The sequence below is a fragment of the Anoplopoma fimbria genome, chromosome 5, assembly GCF_027596085.1.
Source record: "Anoplopoma fimbria isolate UVic2021 breed Golden Eagle Sablefish chromosome 5, Afim_UVic_2022, whole genome shotgun sequence".
Taxonomy (NCBI): Eukaryota; Metazoa; Chordata; class Actinopteri; order Perciformes; family Anoplopomatidae; genus Anoplopoma; species Anoplopoma fimbria.
The window spans coordinates 6784757-6810835 of record NC_072453.1 but is presented as its reverse complement, the minus strand read 5'-3'; the positions used below and the strand labels follow the sequence as shown (position 1 = coordinate 6810835).

At 40.6% G+C, this 26079-nt stretch overlaps 2 protein-coding genes across 3 annotated transcripts; one reads left to right on the top strand and one right to left on the bottom strand.

Moving 5' to 3' along the window:
- Nucleotides 1–939: 939 nt before the first annotated feature.
- LOC129091692 (alpha-1,6-mannosylglycoprotein 6-beta-N-acetylglucosaminyltransferase B-like) lies at nt 940–13041 on the bottom strand. Its single transcript, XM_054599388.1, has 17 exons — nt 13016–13041; nt 11568–11683; nt 8087–8219; nt 7857–7993; nt 5764–5828; nt 5333–5503; nt 5018–5185; nt 4623–4792; nt 4357–4488; nt 3971–4104; nt 2704–2846; nt 2362–2517; nt 2039–2185; nt 1829–1945; nt 1634–1708; nt 1319–1479; nt 940–1138 (listed from the first exon to the last, which is right to left on the bottom strand). The coding sequence occupies exons 1-17, from the start codon at nt 13039–13041 to the stop codon at nt 940–942; spliced, it is 2250 nt and encodes a 749-aa protein (XP_054455363.1).
- Nucleotides 13042–17473: 4432 nt separating this feature from the next.
- Nucleotides 17474–25920, top strand: tbc1d24 (TBC1 domain family, member 24). 2 transcript variants are annotated; one of them, XM_054598965.1, is made up of 7 exons: nt 17474–17581; nt 20121–21223; nt 21831–21989; nt 22548–22611; nt 23220–23315; nt 24024–24270; nt 24535–25920. In XM_054598965.1, exons 2-7 carry the CDS (start codon nt 20238–20240, stop codon nt 24687–24689), a joined length of 1707 nt encoding a protein of 568 aa, XP_054454940.1. In that variant the 5' UTR covers nt 17474–17581; nt 20121–20237; the 3' UTR covers nt 24690–25920. The 2 variants fall into 2 exon arrangements, with proteins under 2 accessions (XP_054454940.1, XP_054454939.1); XM_054598964.1 differs by having other exon boundaries at nt 17480–17777.
- Nucleotides 25921–26079: the final 159 nt, after the last annotated feature.

Below are 26079 nucleotides of genomic sequence, written 5' to 3'. Positions count from 1 at the left end.
TAATCATGGTCATATGGCTGTGACCTCCCAAAGGCATCCAGAGGTTATCCATGATTCACTCGGATAATGAGCCTCATCACTTAGGCTGTCACCCGCTCTCCTACGAGGCCTGGGCTAACATTTGCAGCCAGCAAAGAATTGAGGGGTTACATGAGTGGTAATCCCATGCAACGCTGACCGGCGTGATTCATTACTGTAAGCAAATTAATGATTAGAAACGTATCCAACATCACATTAAAGAACACTGAACTGTGAATAATCTCGAGCAGGAGAGAAGAATTGAATAGCTTTAGAGTCGTAAGCGGCACTTCACATTTATATTAATTTAAATACAACTAAACACTTTTTCCCCTAAAGTGCGGCTTGCCTCCATACTTCAAAGACTGTTTGCTTAAGGGATCAAGGAAAAGCTACAAAAACAAGAGGGGTATTATTGTGCAACACAAGACACCAGGCCTTGAATTCATCATCCTTAAACACTTGTGAAATAACCATCTTTTTTTTTTTTTTTTTTCATTCCTGAGTAATGACTGTCGTAAACAAAATTCTTGTCCATAACAATGGCAATGGACAAATCTAGAAAGTGGACGCACCAAGCCATATTTGAGAATTCACATAAGTAAACTTTACCCACTTGGCATAACATAATGAATGCCAGTGATGCTGACTGTGATGATTCAGATTACTGGGGCACTGAAAATGGTTGATTTTCAACTCATATCAATGTTGTATGTTAATAAAATCCAGATATATCTACTATCTTTCAACCTCGGCTTGAGATCAACAAACAAGACCACAAAGCTTTCAGTAGCATTGGCGGGATAGCTGGCTCTCTTTGGTCAAGAACTATTCTTCACCCGTACAGTTTGCATTGCTCTTTGGTGCTGTCTCTATCATATAAGCTTTTTCCTGTTACCCTGCCGCTATTTCCTGAGTTGTTTAGAGGCAGTCAGGGCACAGTGCTACTTGTCCAGGTAGGTGAGCTCTGCAGGGACACAGTCTGCGGTGAGAGGGGTCGGAGCCGGCACAACTGAACAGCAGAGGCTCCTGCTGAAGGCCACACTGTCGGCCCCAAGGGTTGTAGGAAGGAAACAGGTGGTTGACTTCCTTTCCCATGATGGAGCAGCCTATCCTGAGTCTGCAAAATGGGAAATGAAAATGAATTCATGTTCAGCTGCATACAGCGCAAATAGCATGATTCCTACAGTAAGCTCACAGACAATATAAAGGCCCTTTCATTGGTTATTTGACAACTCTGAACTTGTTAAACTGCCTTTCACCCCCATAAATGTACAGTGTGTACCTGCTGATTTCTCACCTGTCGAACGCAGCAGGACTGTTTAGGTGGTGAAACAGAGCTGGCTCGCACACTAGAGAGGACCGTCGACACACACTCACGCACGACTGACCCAGGGGACCCAGGTGAACCCTTAGAGCACTTTCTGGTGGCCAAGTAGGGTCAGATTTACTGCAGAAATTCTGGAGTGATTTAAGAGAGAGAAAGTTGACAATGGGGAGAGTTTTCAACCAAACAACAACTGAATGGTTAATCTTTTAGCTGGAGAATTGGGTAAAATTGCGTAGAAGGAGCTACAAAAAGTACTGCAACATATCTATGGCTACACCTCTGTACCTGGTGAGTGATGTAGCCACGAACCCTCTCCAGCATTCCCTCACAAGTGAACTCCCGGGGTGTGAAAGTCTTCACCTGCAACAACATACGCATGCACTTTTATTCAGCGTTACTGAAACTGAAATTTATAGGATTATAAAGTCTGTCTATATATACATGTATATACAGTGTAACTGCTGGTTCTCGGGTCATTACCTCCGTGCGTAAAATGGCTCTGACTGCCTCCCGTACGTCAGTCTTGTTGGTCACATCTACGGTCCACACGTGAGGTTTTCCTATGAATTTCTCAGCATAAGGGTGCTGGGAGGTGATCTGTCATCCAAAGGTTTAACTGTCTTTAGAATTGATTAACAATATTTATATTCACTTCAAGCTGTTATTATTTAAGCTTTCCGTGTTATCTACCTGTCTTGTGGTGGGCTTCCCTTTGTAGAAGTCATTGTTGTCTGATGAGTGTGGTGGGTGAAATCGTGGCTGCAGGAAGACACAGCCCAGGGCTATAGCCTCAATGGGTGCTGGTCCCTCATAGGGGAACCCGAGACCTACAAAGACCTGGAAGGGAAGACGTGTTATTTAGCATCTTAATGAGGATCTGTCATATAATATCAACAAAGCACGGCAGCCAGCATAAACATGTAAGGACAGTGATCCAATATGATGTGTCACAAATCTACTCCAGAAACAATAGATGCACTTGAAAGATTCCGATGTGCTGGCTCTTATTTGACCTTGGCTCTGCTTAGAAGTCGTAGGAAGTGTTCCTGAGTCAGCAGGCCGTGGTTTCTGATGAAGCTGGGCAGATTAGAAGCGAGTCCTGGAGGCTGGTAGACCGTAGCATGGGTCTCCATCTCTTCACTGATCACCTCCAGATACTCAGATTTACCCTGACATATAAACACACACACACAGAAACATACAGGACACAGAGTATCTTAAGACCAGGATGAACAAAAACACTAAGCTGTCTTTTATGAAATCTTTACTATCATGTAAAACGGGACTCTTGACATGTTTCTGGCTAACTTGCAGCCTTTCGACAATCATGTATTTTCCCCTTTTGGTCATTTTACCTTCCACATGTAGTCCTGTTTGCCGTAAATGACTGCTATCCTGTCTTTCTTGTAGCTGTCCGGCTCAAGCTCATCCTCCCTCACCTCCTCCCTCGCTGCCTCCTCACTCACAAAGCCCAGGAAGGAGTTATCAGGAGTATGAGCTGGAGGGCAGATCACAGGGCACCTCAAATTCAGTTTTACTCTTGGACGGGCATTACTGAGAGCACAGTCCAGAAAAACAAGTGAATAACAGTTGATTAAAATGATGTGCGAGAGGAAAAACATGCTGTTAAAGAAAGTGAGGTTAACCTCTGGCTGTTTAGATAGGCAGCTGCCACCCGACACACTAAAGAAGGTGTGAAAGATGAGTATTTACTTTAATAGGAATGTGCTTGCGGCAAAGGTGTGTGTGTGGAAGTGTGTGAAAGCATCACATCACAGTTCTAAAACATTTGTGTGTGTGTGTGTGTGTGTGTGTGTGATTATCTCCTGTCTCAAGGTACTTGTTTAAAATACTTTTGCCAAATCTTCTTTCATTTAAAGCGGCACATAATTTTCTCCTGGCTCATTTTCAGCTCCATTTGTTCCCACATGTCTCTTACACCTGTCTAGGCTCACCTATCAGATTAGCAGAGACATTCAACAGAACACTGGTATGATAAAGATCATGCAACAGGTTTGAAATGAAGCTGTGAAAGAATGAATTGTTTCTTTGTTCCAGAGCTCTTGCTGCCTGTTTACAATTTTGCTTCGTCTACTTCTCTGTTTAGTTTCCTTCCATCGACTGTCCTCCTCTTCCCCATTTAAAAACAGAAGCATAAACACCCGCCCGCTCTTTTCTCAAGCTTCTTCTTTTTCTCCCCACTTCCTGTGAACTTTGTTTCTCTCTTTCTGCGCCTTCCCCACCATCAGCTTACATCCATCCCTGTCTCCCCCTCAGTAGGACAAATAAACAGTGTTTCAGGCTGAGGCATGAAGAGTGGCTCTCTTCCCGGTGCGGCCAGCTTGTCTCCATCTCCCGGCAGGGTGGGAAAGATGACATAGAGAGGTGTTGGAATGAAAGCTCTGTCTGGGCACCAAGTTTATTTAACCTCAGCTATTAATCCTCTCGCTGTGAAGACGCTTAGAGATGTGCATGTGAAGGGTCAGTGCTAAAGCAGCAGGATATAAATATGTCTGGAAATAGTGCATTTCTAAATCAATGTGCTGTGTTGAGGTGCTATTATACCATTTTTGCATGATTACAGCCGTGCACACACACACAAATACATACACACAGACTTACGGAACATGATCATGTACTGCAGAGGCTGCAGTCCCCAGCTTCCCCACAGTGTTTTATATCCATGACTACGCGCATAACTCCCCAAGTTAAAGGCTGGTTCGGTGCCAAAAGAGTCCAGGATTCTGAAGCGACACCTGCAATCATTTTTTTTTTAATGGTTAATCACAAAGCGTTTCTTACATTTATACACATGGTTTGTCTGATTATGTAACACTTGAATGTGTAACTGGCTATTTCATTTATGATAATGATTAGGTAAATGTCAGGGTTAATCAATCTTTTTATCTACTATTTCATTAAAGGTCTTTATTCCAAAGACCATGAAACATACTGAATTACCGATATACTAGAGACATTATTGTGTATTTAGAAAATGATGGTTGTACTGGTAATGCAGGAAAGCCAGTCCCATGGCGCCATGAAGGTGAGCAAGGCCATGGTAGTCAGTGTAGATGAGGTCAAAGGCCAGGGGCCTCTGGATTGGACAACTGCCCTGGCCTGGCGCAGCACCTATCAGGCTGGACCAGTCACAATAAACACACATCAGTATTTAAATTTGACTCTCTACAAATCAATTAACTATCATAATACTTTCAAAGTATACATCATATTTTGTGTCAGGTGAAAGTAACTTGTGGACAGTGGCGTTAACCTGTGGAGCCGTTGCTGTGAGGTGCTGAAGGTTAAGTTGTGGCCCAGGATTGTCAGAGAGGCGCTGAGGTCGGCCCACTGGACCAGCTCCCCTAGAGGACCCCCTCTGTCCACCAGGGCCTCAAAACGCTGGCCGACACTGCCAGCCAGGGCCCCAGGATAAAGCAGCACCTAGAGGATGGGAGGTTACATAGTCCTTTATATAGTCCTAAATCCATCTTTAATGGATGCCAACATGACAGTTTAGTAGATGCAAAGATTCATCCTACACTCATAATGTAAGTGAGTTTAGAAAAACTGTAAGTTGAGAACTAGATTTTTGTAGTATTAAAAATCAGTACACTAAAGCCCTTAACATAAACATTATGATCTGATGTAATGTATTGGTGTTTATACCCTCATCTGGGTCGAGACTGTCTTGTTGCTGCTTTGCCTCATCCTCAGAGCAGCCTGTATCCACCGCCCAGACATCCTTTCCACTCTGGACCGGATGAAGTTCACGGCAGGACCGCTGCTGTTGCTGATGACCTCATACAGCGGGCTCAGAGTAGTACGTATCTCCGCCTGTGTACAATCATAGTGTGAAACAAGGAGGCAGTGCGAAGTGTACATCTGATAGAAATTATAGTAGATTAGTGTTTTAGAGGAGTGGATCATGGGCTGAATCGTTTAACAGTGACACTCAAGGGCAGTAGCCTGTTGTGTTCGTACCTTCTCAGTGTGGTGAGGTTTCTGGTGCCATGGCAGTGAAGAGTGGTTTCTTCCAAGACGAAAGGGACAAAAGTCCTCTATTTGGCTGAGGTATGTCAATATGGAGCAGGTGGTACCATCCACCCCATAAAAGGCATAACAGGGGTCTGACTGCCAACGAGCCCGCAGGAACTGCCAGAGAGACACATGTTAAATCAGCCAAATAACGAGGCACATTCCTGGTGTTGTAAAGTATAAATAACATATCATATATACATGCTATGTCGTAATAGCCATTATTCTTAAATGGTATTTCCATAATCAGCTCATATAATGTGATCCAAATATTGAACTTAAACATTTAAGTTGAGGTAAGCACCTCAATGCAACCATAACATTGCACACACAGTGTCATTATGTTCATGCCACCACATATATTTCTACTTTCTCACCTCCACTTTCTCCGCACAAACCGGATACGCACGATCCATTGGCACCTCACACTTCTCACTGGGCCCTATGGGTGAGATATTAGCCGTCACACAGTTTCACTTTATGTGGCCATTTTGAATGTATCATTATTCCACAATCCTGGCTTTGGTAACAGAAAGCACATTGTGGAGTTAACTCAACGTGGCTAATGAAGAACAGTGGATAATAACTCTGATATACAACCTCTCAGCTGAAACGTTCACAATGAATAGCAGCCATCAGCACGATGTATAGTGCTGCCATGCGTGTGAGAGGAATTAGAGTAGAGGCAGTGTGTTCTCAGAGGCCCTTTCCAGTAAGCCCCCCCACCATCTCAAGCCAATGTCAATCAACTGGCATGAACACACACACACACACACACACTCACACACACCTGACCCACCTGCCTTGTACCAAACATACCCTTTTACAGTGCTAGTCCTTGCCAAAATACGCAGTCCTTAACTGTGTAAAACAACATAGTAAAACAGAAAAGAGTGAAAAAAAAGATAAGAAAACCTGAAGTGAAGGTGTGAAAGCCTAAAAACAGTGATGTGCTATAGGGGCACGGCAAAAAAAACGAAAAAAAACTGCTCCCCCTGCAAAAACAAGAGTATGAGTAGACAAGTTGGTGAAAGGACTCCTGGGTAATTCAGTCGTATTTTTATGGGTGTGAGGTAATGTGAGAGGAGGGGGGTAAGGGGGCAAACAGGCTGGTGATGGGGAAGTGTGTGTTTGCGTGTTTGCGGGTGGCATTTGTGCGCATACTGTGTGTGTGTGTGTGTGTGTGTGTGTGTGTGTGTGTGTGTGTGTGTGTGTGTGTGTGTGTGTGTGTGTGTGTGTGTGTGTGTGTGTGTGTGTGTGTGTGTGTGTGTGTGTGTGTGTGCCCTTGCATATGCACAGTATGGTGTGTGTGGCCCAAGTTTTATGAATTCCCTTTGTAAGGAAGGGAGGTGAGCATGTTGCCACTCATCCCCCCACACACAAACACACGCAGTCAAATGCACACACACACACACACACACACACACACACACACACACACACACACACACACACACACACACACACACAGACACACACACAACCCATCGCGTGCCAACCCGGGTGCATGAACCCGACTCTCACCTGACACCTCTCACGAGGGTCGTAGTGTAAATGTGAACTTTTTTCCTTCCCATGGCCAGTTGATCGGCACCGGCTCTGAGGGACTTGTTAAACTTCTGTTCAAGGACTTCATCCCCCATAACCACCTGCACCCACTGCCCTTTAACCCCCCTATTCACACCCTCCATTATCACAGCTTGTTAATTTCACTGTGTGGTTAACCTCCATTGAGGCTATGAACCATGCATTTGGCTCAGAGTGTCACACTACCACTGCAGTAAACCACAGAAACGCTCGCAGTTATTGAAGCTGGCAACATGTGGGGAGGGGAGAGTGTATTTATTTGAATTAGCCGGAATGTTAAAGCACATAATAACTGGAACGAACATTAAAATCTCTGTTTTGGCTTGGACAATGAGCTGCTTATTGTAAAATTAAAGCCAAACTAGGAAAGATTTATATTTCATAGCCTAATACACATGTCTTTTTGGTCTAAATCTCACTGTGGGGCCCCAGTAAATCTAATCTTAACCCCACAGATCCTCCATATATGCTAAAAATCTAATTCTGTTTTGGGGTATATACCCACATGACATGACAAATCCACACTAAAGATTAAGATAGAAGACTCTTTAATCTAAAAAAAACTCTCTGTCTCGAGAAAAGCTTCCCTCCGGATAGAGAAACTTTTCTTCCTTCATATCATAGAGCATCATCAGTTTTAATGATAGGGCATAAGAACATTTAAGATACATTTTTTTTTTTCAATGTTTTTAGAGTTGCTTTGAGAATTTCTTTTTTATAAAAAAAAATTCTCAAAGCAACTCTAAAAACATTGAAAATGTATCTTAAATAATTTAATTTGACCACATTAAGGTGGTCAAATCAATCTAACCCCACCCCAAAACTAATAAAATAACACACATCATTTAAGAGAGATTAAATGTGATGAAGGTCTGGGTTTCACCTGTGTATAGTCTGAGGTCATGTGATGGTGTGTGAGACTGATGGTGACGCTGTTGATGAAGCTGGTCAAGCCTCTGAGACACTCTCTTCAGCTCCCGCTCCACCAAGCGGGCTAAGCCTTGATGATCCTGTCTAATGCTGGAAAATAAATAAACCCACATTTAACCACACTGTGTGAAAAAATACAATAAGTTATATTCGGTTGTTTATATGTTAAAACCACACAGATACCTTTGCAGCAGCAGGCTGAGATCATCTCTGGTCAGCTGGGAGACATGACCCCTCTCTCTGCTCAGCCTCTGCACCTGAGTACTCAAAGCCTCCAAGCGAAGCGCCAGCCTACGAAAGCCAAGACCACGCTGACCTGGGACATAAAGTATAAACAACATGGCATGTCATGTAGGTACAGTATAAAAATCTACCCCCTAACATAATGTTTAAGTAGTAATACCTTGTATTATGTCATGGAAAATCTTGTTCTGTGTCTCATGAAACACCAGGGTTATGTAATTATATTTTCTTAACCTGATCTGCAGCAAATGAAGCAGCAAATTATGGCTATGTGTATTTTCTATGTTGCATGTGGGGGGTAATGGTGTAATGTGTGTTACTGGAGCTTTGTGGTCATCTCATATTGCTTTGTGGCTTCAGAGCTGGCCCAGACACACACACACACACACACACACACACACACACACACACACACACACACACACACACACACACACACACACCAACACACACACACCAACACACACACCCACACATACACTGATATAGACATACTGTATGTTTTTGTGAAAGTTTCCACTGACACCTCCATGGCTGAAGGTGAAACTCAAATTGCTGACCTCAATCTATTTACAAACGGCACATTTACATTGATTTCCGTCAGGTGTTGTGCATTCATTAACCCAGCGGTTACCAACCTTTTTCGCTTGTGACCCCTAAAAACTATGCAACATCTCTTTATGTTGCAACTGGAATGACCTTAATGCAGAAATTAGTTGTAAGCACTTTTTTTCTTAGCTTTTAAAAGGCCTGAAGAGATGAAAGTGTCCAGTATTTTACAAGAAGTGAAGAAAACGAGAATTTAAGAGAAATTAGTGTAACTGAAATATGTCTTTTTCATTTATATTTCTTTGATCACACTTGAACCTGTAAAATGTATCTTACCCCTGGTTGTGAACTACTGCCTTAACCAATAATAAAGTGTATTCAAAGAAAAATACGTCCAACATTCGCAAGAACTAATTATAAAAACATACATTAAGCTATAAGTCCTTAAAATGTGGGTTCCAGTTTCTATATATTAACAGGGGGTTTTGCCTACTATCCAGTACTTCTTGTGTTGTGTTGACTGTGGTGTATGTTTTTATTACATACAACGTTAAATGAAAACTATTCAGCACTTCTTGTGTTGACTGTGGCGTTCACAGTAACATAGCTAGTTAACAGACATACCATAACAGTAAAAACAGTGAATGTGCATTTTAAAAGCCTGCTGGATGGGCTTAAAAAGAGCTTTTCTGAGATGGCACATCAAGGATGTCTTGACTGAAACATCTGTATGAGGCAAGGAGGACTGTTAAAAGAGTTATGCTGCCTGTGAATGAGGAATATTGAGTGTTTTATTGGAGGGGTTGCTTTGAGGTCAGAGTAAGGATCTCCTTGGGGATGGAGCTATATACCTGTGATACACATTAAAATCCACCAGACTGGTGATGTCACTTCATCTCTGTTTGCTCAGCTGACTGTCATCATATCACTATGCACATGCCCAGGGGCCCTTTGGGCACAGACGCAATGAAAGATGAATGGGAGGGACGAGGTGGGATCCTGTAACAACTTAATGCCAGTTGTGTGAGATAACCATATTACCAAGTCATTTAAAAACTCGTAAATGTACAGCTGACATAATTATGTATGAATGAGTATGTGTGTGCAGCCCTTACTTACTTGTCATATCCATAGTAAAACATATTTGTATTAATATTATTATTATTTTAAATAATAATATGTTGTTTCTGCATATTGCCAGATCACATGAAGACAGAAATGTATGCAACACAAAGCCCCTTATAATGTGTTGTTAAAACACAATAATGTGTTTTAATGAAATGATAATAATAAACTTCCTCTATGTCAGAGCCAATATTTTTCTTTTTTATAGAAGAAATCTGCCATTTGAATGAGACAATTCAGTTGTATTTAATTAATATCATCTTATTGAAGCCTTTTCTTAAAATAATTAGTACTATAGTGGCGTATTCTATTACATCTTTTATTTTTTTACATTATTTTATGGGTTATATTTTATCCCTGCATTTTAACATTATATAACATAATCTATAATGTCATATATAACATTAAATTACTTGGTCAGAGTAATGATGTCTGTGTCATGTCCTTTTGATGGTTGCGGGAGGGTTACGTTGATGTTATTCTGTTAATTATTTGGAGCATGCGATGCTGTGCGAATGGACAATAAAGTTTTAACTTATCTTATCTTGTGATGTTTCAGAGACTTATTGAAACTGAGTATTTGGTCAATGTTAGCTGGATTCACTGTGTGTGCTGACCAACATCTGAACCCATGTGGTATATTTTCCAACACAATCATTGCTGGGTGGCATTTTGTACACAACTCGTGGTGGGTCCCTCAAAGCGCAGAGCAATTGTGGGTCTGTGGCTGAGATGCACCAGTGGTTTATATTGTCTGCTAAAAACATTTTCCTAGAATTTGAGAAGAAAATGATCGGATATTTAGATAAAAAGTCTTCTCGTGATTACATTTTTGAAACTGATTTATCTAAAGTCTGTCACAAAAATTGTGCTTGTTCTGTCTTAAATTAAGCTTGTGAGTCCGGTTATTAACCCTCCTAAGATGGCTCCTTTTACTGACTGAGGAAATAAATTATGTGCATGAATGGGTTTCTATGTGGGTTCAGCCAGTTCCATATGATTCAGAAATGAATCAAGTTTCTTTGAATTAAGAAACTTCCAAAAACAAACTAATGCGACATGAATCAGCATCTGTTTTAGATTATAATTTTATCATCTTAATTGATCCTAATGAAAAATAAAACATCAGAAACTACTCAAATGATGCAAACACTGTTGAATATTAAATCAAGTTTCCTTACAAAAGCAATAAATAGACCATTGAACGTTGATTAAAGTACTCCTGAACCCCTTAAAACACGGAGTGGAGCTTGCTGAGTCTAGTACCATGCTCCTGATGATTTTAAAGAAGACAGAATATGCTATTTTATTCCTTGGGTGCAAAAGAGAAGAATGCTGATTTTAGGGAAAAACATACTCTGTAGGAGATTGTTAACATTGCCTCTTCTTTGTCAACCAGGACCAAAGCCAAACAACCCTGTATCCTGCCCACTTAAATACTCTCATTTAGGGAAACAGTTTAGCCGGACAAATTGGGTCGAACAGGGGTGTCTTGGCCGCAAACCACAAGGAAGGACCCACCGTGAACTGTGTACAAAGCTTCATCTAACATTGGAAAGACAGAGATTAACTTTGTGTCCGGTCGATAAGACCTGATCTGAGAAACACAGAATACTGCTGCCCTATTCCCCCAGTCAATGCTTAGTGTGAAGACTTCATTTCAGGGCTGAGATTATGTAATGTGTTTGTGATGTGATAAGTATCTAATTTATTCATGCAGTGTTGCTTTAACACCATTAAGGCTCACCTTGTTCCTCAGGTGACCTCCCAGCAGGTTCTTCCCTGGTCATCTCAAGCGGCACCCAGAGGCTCTGTAGCAGCAGGGTGAACACAGACAGGCACAGGCAGAGCACCAGGCAACCACTAGAGGGCACAACACACAGAGAAACCTCTGGAAATGCTGCAGAAAACAGCACACAGTACATCAGTTGTTCATGACTTTATTTGTCTGACAAACTCAGGTACCCCATGAATCAAGATAACAAGATTTATAACAGGATTTTGTTACAATATACTTTATGTAATTGAACTGTCAATATTTAGGCTGGTTTGGTAAAGTTTGCATTCGTATTCCTACTTTGGAGTGGCAGAAGCTTAAAGTTTCAAGCATTTAGCTATTACTTTAAGCAAACAATTTCAAAACTGTATCCATCACTTTTAACTAACTAAAGCTACAAGCTACAGCTCACTCAATATTTTTTAATGAATAAATTTTTTTTTCTCAAATGTGTTGAGCTACAATCCTTGTACATGCCCAAACTTATGCATCTTCTTTTTTATAAGCACAGACTCACCATTATTAAATATAGAAAAACAACTCCAGATATGTCATTGTTTACATGGACATGAAATAAAAGCCCTGCCTTTAATATAATGTGTAATTACCCACCAGTTAAATCTCTGTGTAACTTTACATATTTGATTTTAAGAGCGGACCTGATGTAATAAAAACTTACAGCCTGACTTTGCCTTTTGCCAAATACCTTGAGAATGTGGAGGACTAAATTGTTCCATGACTTCACGTGAGGACTCTGGTGTGTCAAAGCAAATATCTGAAGCGTGACGTGCCATCGTAGCATGTATCTGCTCGCTGCTCACATGGGCTCCCAGCGTCAGTTTAACTGGGCCAGAGAGAGAAGCCATGGCTCTCTTACTTTCATCCGGCCAATACACCCACCAACCCATGACCAAATGAACACGGCGTAGCCAAGCTCGAGTACATGTACAAGCAGAGTCCATTCTACTGCCTATAAAGCTCCAGATTCAGATCCAAACTAATTATTTCCATTTCATTCTTTCATAATGCATTTCATCAAAGCTGTCAGAGCACTCATCACTTTGGGTGAGGGCATATACAGAATGAAAAAGAAGCAGAGCTGTAAAGTTGCACAGAGGGGAACATGATAAAACAAAATATCTTGTGAAAGTTGGATATCTACTGTAAGTGATCTCCAGCTCCATGTAAAAGGGAGATTACACATATAATCAATTACTCATCGGGTATGGGCTTAATCAATGAGCTTAACATTCACAGTGAGGTACCACTCAGAACAATCAGCTTTCAAAATGAGACAATTTCAGCTTTCAGCCAACTAAAGTAAGCACACTCCCGAGGTCAGCATGGATGAGGCGTGATGCTTCAGTTTCTTTCTACTGTACACTTTTACTATACGATCATACGCTGCTTAGCCTTACCTGCGTGGCCGCAGTGCAACATGCATGGCCCTCTGTTTTCAGGATACTGGATCTCACTGTCAAAACAAGGACATTGCAAATCCCAGTAAGTTCAAAATGCTTAGTAATGAATGTATAGGTATGCCTAGAACAAAGAAAATGCTAATTGATATTGCTGCAATTTCATTTTCAACATTCATATTTGTATTCAAGCAGAAAAGAACCATTGTAGTTTATTTATATTGCAGGATAAACACTGCTTCACCTGGCTTTATCTTAAACAAGGTGCTGGAAGTATCAGGAGTTGAACCCTGTATGCTCTGATGAAGGTCCTATAGACTGAAAGCTAAAATATAGTGTTCTCTGCATAGACTAAAGTGTGCAGATATCTATTTTACCAGTTTCTTAATATTAAAAATGAATGGTCACACTTTCACATTATTGATTAAGTTTAAAGGCATAAATACATTTAAAGTAATGTTATTGCCAGCGCGCGTGTGTTAAACATGTTTATTAAAATTCTGAGAGAAATACTGAACCTAAGCAAAACCCAACTGCTGTTGCGTGTCAATGTGAGACAGATAAAGAGATGACAACAGCTCAATTTACAAAACAAACCAGCACATGGACAACCCCACACAGAAACACACATCCTCACCTCCTTTGGTCTCCGTCCCAACCCACTGGAGACCATTGGGCCTGTTTTCAAAACACACAAATAAAAAAAAAAAGGATAAGTAAAGTAAGGGCTGGGAAGTATCTTGCCTCCTTTTTTGTCTCTTTTCGCTTTCTTTCCCTCCTTCTCTGGCCGTGCCTTTTCTCTGGCTCAGGACCTATGGGTAGCCATCCTCGGGTTGTCAAGGTAACATGACTCCCCTTTAAAGAAAACAATAGCCAGAGTGCTGCTTAGGCCTTTCACAGATACAATGGAGCCCACGCTATTGGGTGACACAGTTTCTTTCAGTGGCGCTGGCTAGACTTAAGCCTTGCTTGTGAATTGATACTCAAGCAGGGAGCTCATTTAAATAGCTCAAATAGTGCAAACCTCTGGCACTAAGTGACACAATACGGACAAAAGACAGTACAAATGTAATGATAGGAACAATAGCTAGCATAATAATGGATCCTAGAAAATACCCAGTGGAAACTTTATAGAAAACAATTAAAGTTAAGTTAAGATGTAATTCTGATTTACTGTGTGGTAAGACAGTTGTCACAATTAATGTATTTCAGACAAGCAATGTATTTCTTTGGAGGGTTCAATGTGATTGTCAGTGCTTGAATAAATATGTGTAAAAGAAAAACAATAATAATCGCATTTTTGAAAGACAAGTGTGTTTTACTGAGTCACAATGCTGGTTTATTTAATCACACACAAGTTGCACAAGTGGAAATGCCACACAGATTGACCACAGATCAGAGTCTCCCAGGTACCTGAGGAGGGCGCCATAGTGCCAAGGTGTTCTTGCAGAGAAATAGAGGAAATAGAGCTTAACACAAATGTTTTCAACTGAAGAATATCCAACTGGGAACTCAAATCAAATTAACTCTACATTGAATACAAAAAAGAAAAAAAATGAGAGAAAAAAAATGTTATTGTGAGCTATTTAAATTTGACTAATAAAAAGGATGATCATGAGAATGAACACGCAACAGTAATGGGGAGGACTGCAGTCACAGTGCGAGACAGCCGGACAAAAGTTTCCACACCACTTAACTTATTAACAACATCCCGTTTGGATAAAGACAGATGGGGCACTGTGTCACTGAATCAGCTGACATACAGCGATGATACAGAACAAGGAGTGGCCTTCTAATTGGCCTTCCAATTAGAAGGCCATGAACACCGGATGCCACACCTACCTCGCTTCAATGCGTAAGCAGCCACAACTTTAACCTTGATTGGCTGACAGCACCAGCGTCAGTTGAGGTTAAAACCTGCTGAGGGGAAGCTGCAGAAAGTCTACTGGCTAAAATTGGACTCTACAGCTCATACTGGGATCTATGACTGCAAGAGGTCTAATTCTAAGATTATTATAATTATTGATTATCTCTTGATTATGTTTTATAACAAATCTTATCAATTACTCTGACATAAGCCACGCCCATCACATTTTGTTTGCCTATTTCTTGTCTGTCGATGTCAATTTTTACTTTTTACTTTCTCTGACAAACAGTAAAAAAAAAAAAAAAAGATACTCAATCAATTCAAAATGATAGGAGCATAGAAAATCCTCACATTTGAAAAGCTGTTAAGGGTTATCATATATTTCTTACTAGCTTCAATGATTAGCACCATTAGTATCCATCCAGTTGTTTTTGGATAAACCTTTATTTAGGCTTTATAGCTGCACAGTGCAACTTGAACAGTTCTGTGTGAGCACTATTCAATTATCAAACGTCATTGTATGTTTACCAGCTTTAATAAGTTGTTTGGCGAAAAAACCCTGTTCTTAAAGTGTATGTTTACAGGATACAACTGGACTATCTGGTCTAATTCTTAATCTAATTTAACAGGATTGGTCAGATCTTCCAGGCTAGGGCTGATATGAAATCAGTGTTTCAGATCCTGGTCTTGTGTTGTCTTATGTGTTATTCATAGAATTTGTTTTTAGATTGTGGGTATAAACAAATATATGCACATCTATGCCACTGTGCATTACATTACATTACATTACAGTCATTCAGCAGACGCTTTTATCCAAAGCGACTTACAATAAGTGTATTCAACATAGGTATTCAAGAGAACTACTAGTCACCAGAAGTCATAAGTGCATCTCCTTTCTTAAACAAGCATCTAAAAGCATAAACCATGTGCATGTGTGCACTAGCATGACCATGAGAGATAGGAGGAAGGGGAGGGGTTACTGGAGTGATGTCACGCAGTGTGTGGCAGCGGCACGATTTGATGCGCATAAACCTCCATAAGCTTGGAGCTAATAGCTTACTGGCTTTACACCCATATGTCTCTCTCTCTCTCTCTCTCTCTCTCACTCTCACACACACACTCGCTGATGATCCCTCATACTCACTCATGTTTTTTTCCTGATACCAAGATCTTTCCTCAATTTCCCTCATAATTACTCACAAATACAGTACACACCAACAAGAGCATGAACACACCAATTTCACATAAAACACAAAACACATGCATTTTGGAGTTACTATATATGTTTTATGTTTTGAGCTGTGTAGACAACTGAAATGTGAAATCATCATAATGATATGGTGTTCCTGCAGATCATCATGTGACATGGTTGCTGCTCTCGTCTTTCTAACCCACTTCGGCGACAAATGGATTAACACAAGCTGTTTAGAGCAGTCAGAGGTATGATGAACTTGTGAATCTTAAAGACAAGACTCAATTAAATTTAATAAAGAAGTACAGTACCAGTCAAAAGTTTGGACACACCTTCTCATTCAACTACTTTGAAGAATCTAAAATATAAAACATATTCTGGTTTGTTGAGCATTTGTTTGTTTACCACATAATTCCATATGTGTTCCTTCATAGTTTGGATGTCTTCAATATTAATCTACAATGTAGAAAAAAATAAAAATAAAAATAAAGAAAAACCATTGAATGAGAAGGTGTGTCCAAACTTTTGACTGGTACTGTATACTATTGTGTAATGGATGCTGAGATGTGGATGAATTTCTCTTGTAATATTTTGGGTGGGAAAGTAACTCCAGCTTCCGGCCAAATGCTGCTAAATCTTTGGCTAAGACTGAAAGATTACTCGCACATCTCTATCATACATAAGCATATAAGGCACATTCTGTCTTCTCCATTCTAATACTAAGAAGGTCACCGTAAATGAGGACATTAAAGACATCAGCTGTGTTTAAGAGGGACAAGACAGGGCCGGACAACAAGTTGTTCTGGAAGCCAATGATGGTTCCACAATTAAATTATCAATAATAACTGTCATGTGTTGGGCGGTCGTGTTTTGCCGGTTGCTTTGAGTACAAAGGCCGGGTTTGTTGCCCTTGCTAGGGTACTTCCTGGCTGTCTCAGTGCCATCACTTATGTGACGGAGCAAGTCTGCACGTAAACAAGAAAAATCAGATACTGTGATCTGCCATGCAACCTCTTCATGGTCACAATAGTGTAAATTGACCTCTAGAAGTAAAGAACATGCGCTTATTATCATACTAATGGTTGTTTGTGGCATTCCTATAAAGCTCAAGTATATGTTATGGAAGTCTATGGAAATGTGTGTGTTATATGAGTTGAATATAAGTAGGCCTAGTTGACATATATAGAGCACATAAGGACTAGCTAATGCATATTTGTTGTTGTTCTGGCTGTTTTTTATTCATTCACTCTCTTTAATTTGATCAAAATGTTTTCTAAGAGGAGTTATTGTGAATTAACCAGAACGTACACAGAAAGTGTCAGTAAACAGTATATATATATATATATATAAATATATATATATGTAACCAGCCCACCTGAGCCCCTCAATGCAGCTTCCAGCAGCACACGCACAGACGCAGGACCGTAAACGAGGTTGGAGCCACTGCGCATGCTCGAGGCAACTTAATAGGAATACTGCTGCACGTCTCAAGACATCTCACAACCAGGTGAGGACACCGTGAGTTTACATGCTGTCAGTGGTCGTCAGGTAGTGACCAGTCTTCGGTGGTGTGCGGCAGAGGTCATTCTTATTCCTGTCGACGAGCTTTCAGCTTTAAATGCATCTCTTTTCCACAAATTCAAGCTGAAATCTTCCCCACATCAACAAACTCCAAGACAGCCTGCGGACCAGATGAATTAGTGGTTGGTAACATGTATGCTAGCTAACGTTAGCCAACACATTTTTACTGTCATTTTTAGTTTTTTCTGGTAGTATTTGGTAGTAATTGCATGGCTTCGTGTTCGTCTTGCGTGTTGTGTTGTCTGACTGCTAGCGTTGTTGTGTCTGTTCAAGGGGTCGTTAGCTCCTTGCATGCACTGACAGGAGCAGCTTGCGGCTAGCTAACACGCTAGCAATGCTAACTTGGCATGTTTGAATGGAAAAAGGTGTATCAGGTGTACTCGGGCGGTGATCTTAAATACCCCGTGACTCGTGTGCACAGGCTACTACCACCTCTGCTGCCTAGCTAACGTTAAAGGGTCATCAGCTTTGCTTGCCTTTGCAGCTGTAATGATGGCACCGCCGTACCCGCAGACACTGTCATGTAAGGTGGCAGACACTGTAACGTTACCCATTGCTGTGATGATGATGTATTTGCATCTGCACTTGCTCCACAGCCTCCAAGATCAAATTTTAAAATCCGTGATTCTTCTACAGCAACGTCACCTAACCACGTCCGTGCAGGTCTGCACATGTACAGTTCAATGTGCACGCTCCAGCTTCACGTTTTTTTTTTTTTTTATAGGTGCTTTATTTATCTTTTTCAGATTTTGCAAAAAAAAAATTGAGCAAAATGCATGAATGCACTTTGATGGGAGCTGTTAGTGCTCATTCAGATTTTGTGTAGCTGCCAATTCATTGTCATCTCTCATCGGCTGTGCAGACAAAAGCCTGTAATGTAGACTTGTATATGCAATAACATGCATTATGTAAGTAGGCTAACCTGTTGAGGATGAGGACAGGTACAGTACCAGTCAAAAGTTTGGACACACCTTCTCATTCAATGGTTTTTCTTTATTTTATTTTTATTTTTTGGTGGTAAACAAACAAATGCTCAACAAACCAGAATATGTTTTATATTTTATATTCTTCAAAGTAGTTGAATGAGAAGGTGTGTCCAAACTTTTGACTGGTACTGTATAACATTAGATCAGCCATATTGGCAGGATAATACACCACTCTGCTCCGACAACCTTGCAAAGTTAATTTGTCATCATGGGGTAAGTGGCCCCAGTTTAAATGATCAGTACTGATGTTAATGGACTGGCCTGTTGAACCTGATGGAGCCTAAGCTTGTTGGGTTTGGCATCTTGAATTGCCTGAATGGTATCCTCTTGTATACATGATGGGTTGTGAATATATATATAATGGTATTCTGAGAACGTATTGAAATTCACTCAAATGTCAAAGAGGCCCTTTAGCCAATTCAGTTTCTATTGTTTTGGATTTCAGTCTACCTTTGACCAATTACAACCTTTCCTAGAGGTAAAATGGCAACATTGAGGTTAACATACCCTCAAAGTAGGACCGTTAATCTCTCTACAGAGTCACCATAAATGCTTCCAGTTTTGCATTCAGTATTGTATTGGTATGCACCTTCATGTGACTTGTTGGAAGCCAATGTGACGTGATCTGATGATTCTATGACTGTTTTCAGTATATTGCAAGTGATCTTTGGACATGCATCTACATGTGACTTGTTGGAAAAACAAGTGTGACATGTTTTGATGAGGTTCAGCAGTAATTCTCAGCATACTGTATATGGCTCATAATCTTTGGACATGCATGACTGTCCTTTTTTATATATATTGCCAGTCAATTTTTACAGCATACACAAGTTTGTATTTCTCTCACCACTAGAGATCCCAGTTTTATTTCTTTAATATGAAACATTGTCTGGCCAATTAAATCTGTCAACGACCACGACCAATGTCTGCACACAATTGAAGTTGTTTTGGCTGTCATATGGTATCACTAAGACAGCCTTGCACTGCATTCCATTCAAGTAAGGGTTTTACTTGATTTGTTTTTGCTTCGGATGAAATGCATGATGTACAGTTCATGCTCTTTTCCATTTGAAGATCTTAAGAGCATAAATCTAATTAGTGGAATTTGCTAATGTGGTGTCCAAGTACAGATTTGCTGTGGTCATTTTGCAAAACATCAGTTCTAACTTGCTGCAAATCACCACTTCTAGAACCAGATACGCATATGAATACCTCTACTTATCCCAAGACCATGTATTATCCTCAACTAATTGATATGATAAGTATATAGAAATAGTTTTGCTTGTAGGACTTCACCAAGGACGTGTAGGGTTTTGTAAGTCAAAGCGAATTTAGAACATGTTTATCTTTCTTAATGTCCTACTGCTCAGTGTGAAACAAACATAGATAATCAAAGTTTTTTTTATGCTCCTGTGCTGATGACGGTGACTGACTTTGACTGATGTTTTAATCTCTTGCTTTCTCATTTGCGTCTTCCAGTAACCATCATGGACGGTTAAGAAAAATAGTCTGCTGTGTGGAGGACAGAAGGTCAGCAATACCCCGAAGCGTCCCTCCTCTCTTCCCACTCAGAAAGACCAGCAAGTTTTCATCACCATGGCTGAAGAAGACTATGGCAGCTTTGTGGACTGGAACCAAATGGGGGAACTGGCCAAGAGCAGCGGGCCCACCAAGGTAGACTGTAAAGACCTGAAAGAGTTCAAACAGATGGCTCGGCAGGGTTACTGGGCCAAAAACCACAAGCTACGAGCGCAAGTCTACCAGCAACTCATCAAAGCCATTCCCTGTCGTACAGTTACCCCAGATGCAGAAGTGTATCGTGACATTATGGGAAATGCAGCCACTAAGAAGCGCTCTTCCCACATCCAACTTCCAGAGTTCGTGGATGGAAGTCCTCTGCCGCGGTACTGCCTGAAGACAGAGGCAGTAACCTCAGCCCATCAGATTATCAACTGCGTGTCCGGACAGTTTCCAGATATCTCCCACTGCCCGTCACTACCAGCTGTTACTTCATTGCTCCTGCACTTCAGCGTAGACGAGGCTCAGTGTTTTGAGCATGTCAGCCGCATACTGGCCTGCAACGAGCCAGGCAAACGGCTGCTGGATCAGACTTTCCTGGCCTACGAGTCCAGCTGCATGACTTTTGGTGACCTGGCCAACAGGTACTGCACAGCTGCCCACAAAATGATCGTGGCCACAGCCCAGGATGTGCTTGAGGTCTACTCCGACTGGCAGCGCTGGGTGTTAGGTGACCTTCCTTTCAGCCACGTGGTCAGGTTCCTGGACATCTACTTAGTGGAAGGCTACAAGGTTCTCTTCCGTGTGGCTTTAGCCTTGCTCAAGTTCTATCGCAAGCATAAAGCAGGGGCCCAGGGAGGCCAGGGCAGCCAGCAGCAGGATTCAAGCAAAGTTAAGGATGACATTCAAGCGTTCGTCAAGGGCATTGCCTCCACCGTCACCCCGGAAAAGTTGCTAGAGAAGGCCTTCTCCATCCGTATGTTTAGCCGTAAAGAGATCACCCTGCTGCAGCTCACAAATGAAAAGTCCCTGCAGCAGAAAGGCATCACTGTCAAACAGAAGCGGTATAGTCAATAATCAGATTTTAATGTGGTGAATTGTGATTATTGTGTTGCCCTTTATTTAGAAAGTAGGCTGCTTCTTTTGGCTTTACTTGGCACATCTACTGTATATCTAGCATCAGTAAGGACATTGAATCCATTACATGGATATCTTACTGGTACATGTCTAGAATATTATTTGTCATTAAGTACGTAGCATTTTCTCTTTTGATAGTTAAGCTTTGCTGGACTTCTATCATTTTAAACTGACATTGACTAAAATGTCCTGTACCTTTTTCAGCTCTATTCTCTTCCATGCTCTGGTGAATGGTTCTAGCTGCTCTTGCATCCATGACTCACATTATGTTCTTTTTTCCTCTTCGTTTGGTTTCTGCCATGTCTTTCCATCCACCATCTTCTGTCTCATCTGCACTTCACCCCTGTGTTTACTGCATAGGTTATTTCACAGTTCTAGGTGGGTTTTCTTCTCGATGCTATTTTCCAGATCCGTCTTTATTTCTTTCAAATAAAGCTCAGTTACTTTCAGGTTTATGCATCACCAACTGTGCGATCTGCCTCACATTGTGTGCCTCTCCATCTCTTCCTGTGTCTGTGTTGTGGGCGTCTCCAGGCGGAACGTACAGCTGGCACTTAACCCCGACACGTTCTCCTCTGAGATTGTCAGTGCCAAGGAGATGCGTGATATCTGGTCGTGGATCCCTGAGCGCTTTGCCCTGTGCCAACCACAACTCCTCTTCACCACCTCCACCCATGGCTGCAGCCTGAACAGGTACATTGTGCAGTGCTCACCTCAATATTTTCATCCTGCCTTAATCTTGGCTGCTGCTCACAATTTACATATCAGGTCCTGTTTAGCATTGAGTCTTTTGAATTTGATTTATGGCCAAAATGGCTGGAAGGAAATACTGTAAAAATGTCAGCAAAATGTAAAGCTGCAAACCAAAAAAAGTTGTAAAGTTGGATAGAAAATTGTAAATAATAAAAAAGGTGTTGAGACTGCTGTCATGAAGATAGTTGTCCTTAATAGGTAAAGAAAGAGATTTGCCACGCCTTTTTGCTTTAGTTTAGTACATCTGTTCTGTACACAGAAGAACCTGCCTTAGGTAACCAGCAGGCTTGCCGTTGTGGAACAGAAGTAATTAGTCTTTATTGAAGTAATTAAGAAGCCATTAGCTGAGCCATGACATTTTTGTTCTATATTTAAACAATGCCTGTACATGCATATGTGCCTTAGTAAATCTACCAACCTAAAGTGTAATCCATAGAGTCAGTATAGGGTGTTTATAAAGTAGGTTGCAATGAATTAATCTGTAACATTTTCCTCCAGATTCTACTCGCATTGTGAAGGCTACGAACCCACTCTGCTCCTCATCCGGACCACAGATGGCGATGTAAGCATCACAGATAGCAAACTCTCCCATTCTCCTCCCATGATGGAGGGAGTCGAGGATGCACATTATTGTGATGTAAAATGTGTACATGGGATATGAAGACATCCTGATATAATGCAATCAAATATTTGATGTTATTATGATGAGAGGATTGATTCAGTTCACATAAGTAAATTATCTAAATATATTCTGGTAAACCTGATTGTTATGGATAGCCAAATATAGTGTTAAATGTTATGTAAATCGTATATGATGATCTCAGCTTTAATTATGACAGAATCATTGTTATTATTATTATTATTATTATTATTATTTGTACTACCAGCACCTCTGTACTGACATACACATGGGCAGTCAAGTGGATTTTTTTCAATAACTAGAAAGGTTCATAGTAACGTTTTGCATTTTAAATGCACTAAGGTTATTTTATTTTCCTTGGCTCTGTGAATAGGTGTCAGAGGTCACACAGGTATCGTATGATTGGATTATGTCGTTCCAAACTGATTTCCGCACGAACATTGGCAGCTTACACAAAGCAATCGTCCACTCATATCAATGTACTTAATTATTTCAGACAACGACGCTTATTGGGTCTTTTTTTGCCTCAGGTATGTGGAGCCTTCCTGTCCACAGATTGGGAGGAGCGGAAGAGAGGAGGCAACAAATTGAGCTTCTTTGGCACAGGGGAGTGCTTTGTTTTCAGGGTGAATTACTTTTTACTATCTAGACTTAACATATTTTTTATTTATTTATTTAGATAAGCTTTCTGGAGGTTTTCTAGTGATCAGTTGAAGGGAGAATGTTTTCATTTTGAGCATATAACCACCAGAGGGCACTATCCACCCTGTTTTCACATGTTCTAGATTTCAGTGTCACTGGCCCAACTTGGTATGACAGTCGCCCATTTGGAAAAGCCGGCCTAGTAGGTCACAACTCACTATACTGACATTGCCATGTGCCATTGTCTGACAATCAAGCTTTTCTGCTTTGAGCTTCAGTTCTTCCTCCTGGGCTAGAAATAGCAGAACAGACTGGCTCTCTAATACCTTCTGTATGAATTATTTACTGGGTATCTGTGTTGCTGCACAGCTGTTAGCTGTCTGAGCCAGAAAACAGCGTCATCTCACGCACCAATACTTTAGCACACGCAGATCGGAAACTCCTGTAACTCGATCCAGTAGTATCTGACCTGGACGTCACCTGACACCAGGAGAAAATGGAGATCGTCAGCAAGGACTGATGTCTATCAGATGTTTTAAATGTATTAATTTCATTTTAGCCTTTATTTAATCAAGTAGTCTCATTGAGATCATTATCTCTTTTTTTTTTTATTAATAAATGTGCAGTACTTAATATTAAATGTGTGATGCTCAGGTGTGTAATTGATAATAAACGGCTGTTTCCCTTGTTAGCTGAAGCCAGAGATGGAGCGCTATGAGTGGGTGGTGATCCGCCACCCTGAGTTAGCCTCCTCCGTCAAGACTCAGGACCCAGAAGAGACAGCCTCACCCGAGGGGCAAAACTCGGACAACAATGGCCTACAGCAGCCAGAGAAACCTGCTGGAGAACTATCGCCCTTCCTCTCCGCCCGCCACTTCAACCTCAACTCCAAGAATACTTCCATGTTCATGGCTGGCAACTTTGACTCCATCATAGTTGGTTAGTAAATTATTAATATATGTTATTGCTGTGTATTTGGGCATTTCTGGTCCCTTTTTTTTTAAACTGTGGTATTTATCTTTTTCTCACATGGGATCATATTTAACATGGGATTTTATTGTAAACTGTTCATCCCATTTAACACTATGATTTGATTTAACAAGGTACTGTAAAAGAAAGGCTGGAACTTTTTTTTTCAAGTGAAAACCATTCAGAAATACAGTCTCGTAATTTATACAAACTGTCTGCTCTTGTGTCAAATAGGAGGAGGCGACGGGAACGCTCTCTACATCGACTCTGAGCTCAACCATGGGCGCGCTGGCCGCTGCGCCACCTTTGACAACCCCCCCTTGTGTGCTGAGAGCTTTCAGGTTGCCCTTCTAGAAGTGTGGGGCTTCCAGGACGCCATGGCCTCATAATAATGTACCCATAAACACACAATACACGTGCATACATGTAGATCCATACAGGCATAGACTCCTATGCGCATAATCATGCACACAAATTTTAACACTTATATTAAAGCAGAAAATCTTGATCTTAAATGTCCTGCAAAGTATTAGAGGTGGAAAACAGAGGTCTGCAAACCGAACAATATCCGTCCTACAAATTCATACATGATACACAATTTTATATTTATTTATGCAGTTAATCCAAATTTGACATGTGAACAAAACATTTTGTTTGATTTTTATTTTTGTAATTACAGATTTGTATTATGATGTGCTAGTTATGTTAACGTGTCTGGTAATATGATGGAAGTCAGGATCAACTGTAGATAAAGCCAATATGAGGTTCATTTAAAGGTACTTTTATGTTGGCTATGGTGTGTTTATGTTTGTGCTGAGCTGAAACATTTTAATTTCTGAATGTAAATTCAGTCTTTTAATGTGCTTTGGTTTAGCTCAATCTGCCAAATTAACTGTATAGCTGTCTCTGCGGTCCTTTTTAAAAAAGAATAACCAGGCTAAAAGGTTTAAGATAAAATGTGTGAAGTCCAGAGTTGATTTGGTGAGATGTGCTTTTTAATGTTGAAACTAAGATGAACGCAGTGAAGTTCTCAGTCAAGTCCCAACTTCCCCACTGCACTGCACGTATGTAGGAGATCTGCTTATGAATTAATGTGGTGAATGTTTGTGGATGTCAGTGTTGAATTTGAGTGTTGCCATTTTGCACCATATGTTGAAGCTTTTATTTTGAATGAGTGGCAATTTCTCCTTTTTTTTTTTTTTTTTTTTTTTTTTTAGTGTATATGAATATTCATGTTAATACCAAGTACAAATTTTTTTAAAGTTTTTGGTTTACAAGTAATGAAGATAGATGCAGTTTGCTCATCCTTCCCTTCTTACCCTCTCCTGCTATTTCCGTCCATTGTAGTGTGAAGACCGTGAAAAAAGAGGTCCAAAATGGTGCCCTGTTGGCAAAGTGTTTGTATCTGTATGTTCAAACTTCCAGTGAGACATTAAGTAACTACAAATGTATCTTACATGTGAAAATACAGCAATATGCTTTCATTAGAGCAAGTGACTTGGTCTTTGTTTGTCTTGCTGCTAGTCATTGCTTTACTTCCAAATCCATCACATCTCTGTTCTTGCAAAGAGGTGACATTTCTTCAGACTGTCACAGAAGTGCAAGATGCCTTTTTAAACCCCCCCCCTGTATCCTGCGCTACTCTTAGTATTTACAGCTGGTACGCCTGTTAACCAAAATAACAGTTAAGTCATTATATAAAAAAATACTATTCGTTTAAATAGAATTGTAAAACTCCTTGTTATGCAATTATTTTCATTAAATTGATAGCTTCTGTGC

Excerpts from the sequence above, each read along its gene's own strand:
- LOC129091692 (XM_054599388.1), bottom strand. The coding sequence starts at position 13,041 with ATGCATGTTGCACTGCGGCCACGCAG. Across the intron at positions 7,994-8,086 it reads CTCAGCCTGCTGCTGCAAAG|CATTAGACAGGATCATCAAG; the intron begins GTATCTGTGTGG and ends TTTATTTTCCAG. Across the intron at positions 2,518-2,703 it reads AACAGGACTACATGTGGAAG|GGTAAATCTGAGTATCTGGA; the intron begins GTAAAATGACCA and ends TTTATATGTCAG.
- tbc1d24 (XM_054598965.1), top strand. The coding sequence starts at position 20,238 with ATGGCTGAAGAAGACTATGGCAGCTTTGTGGACTGGAACCAAATGGGG. Across the intron at positions 21,224-21,830 it reads ATCACTGTCAAACAGAAGCG|GCGGAACGTACAGCTGGCAC; the intron begins GTATAGTCAATA and ends GGGCGTCTCCAG. Across the intron at positions 22,612-23,219 it reads TCCGGACCACAGATGGCGAT|GTATGTGGAGCCTTCCTGTC; the intron begins GTAAGCATCACA and ends TTTTTGCCTCAG.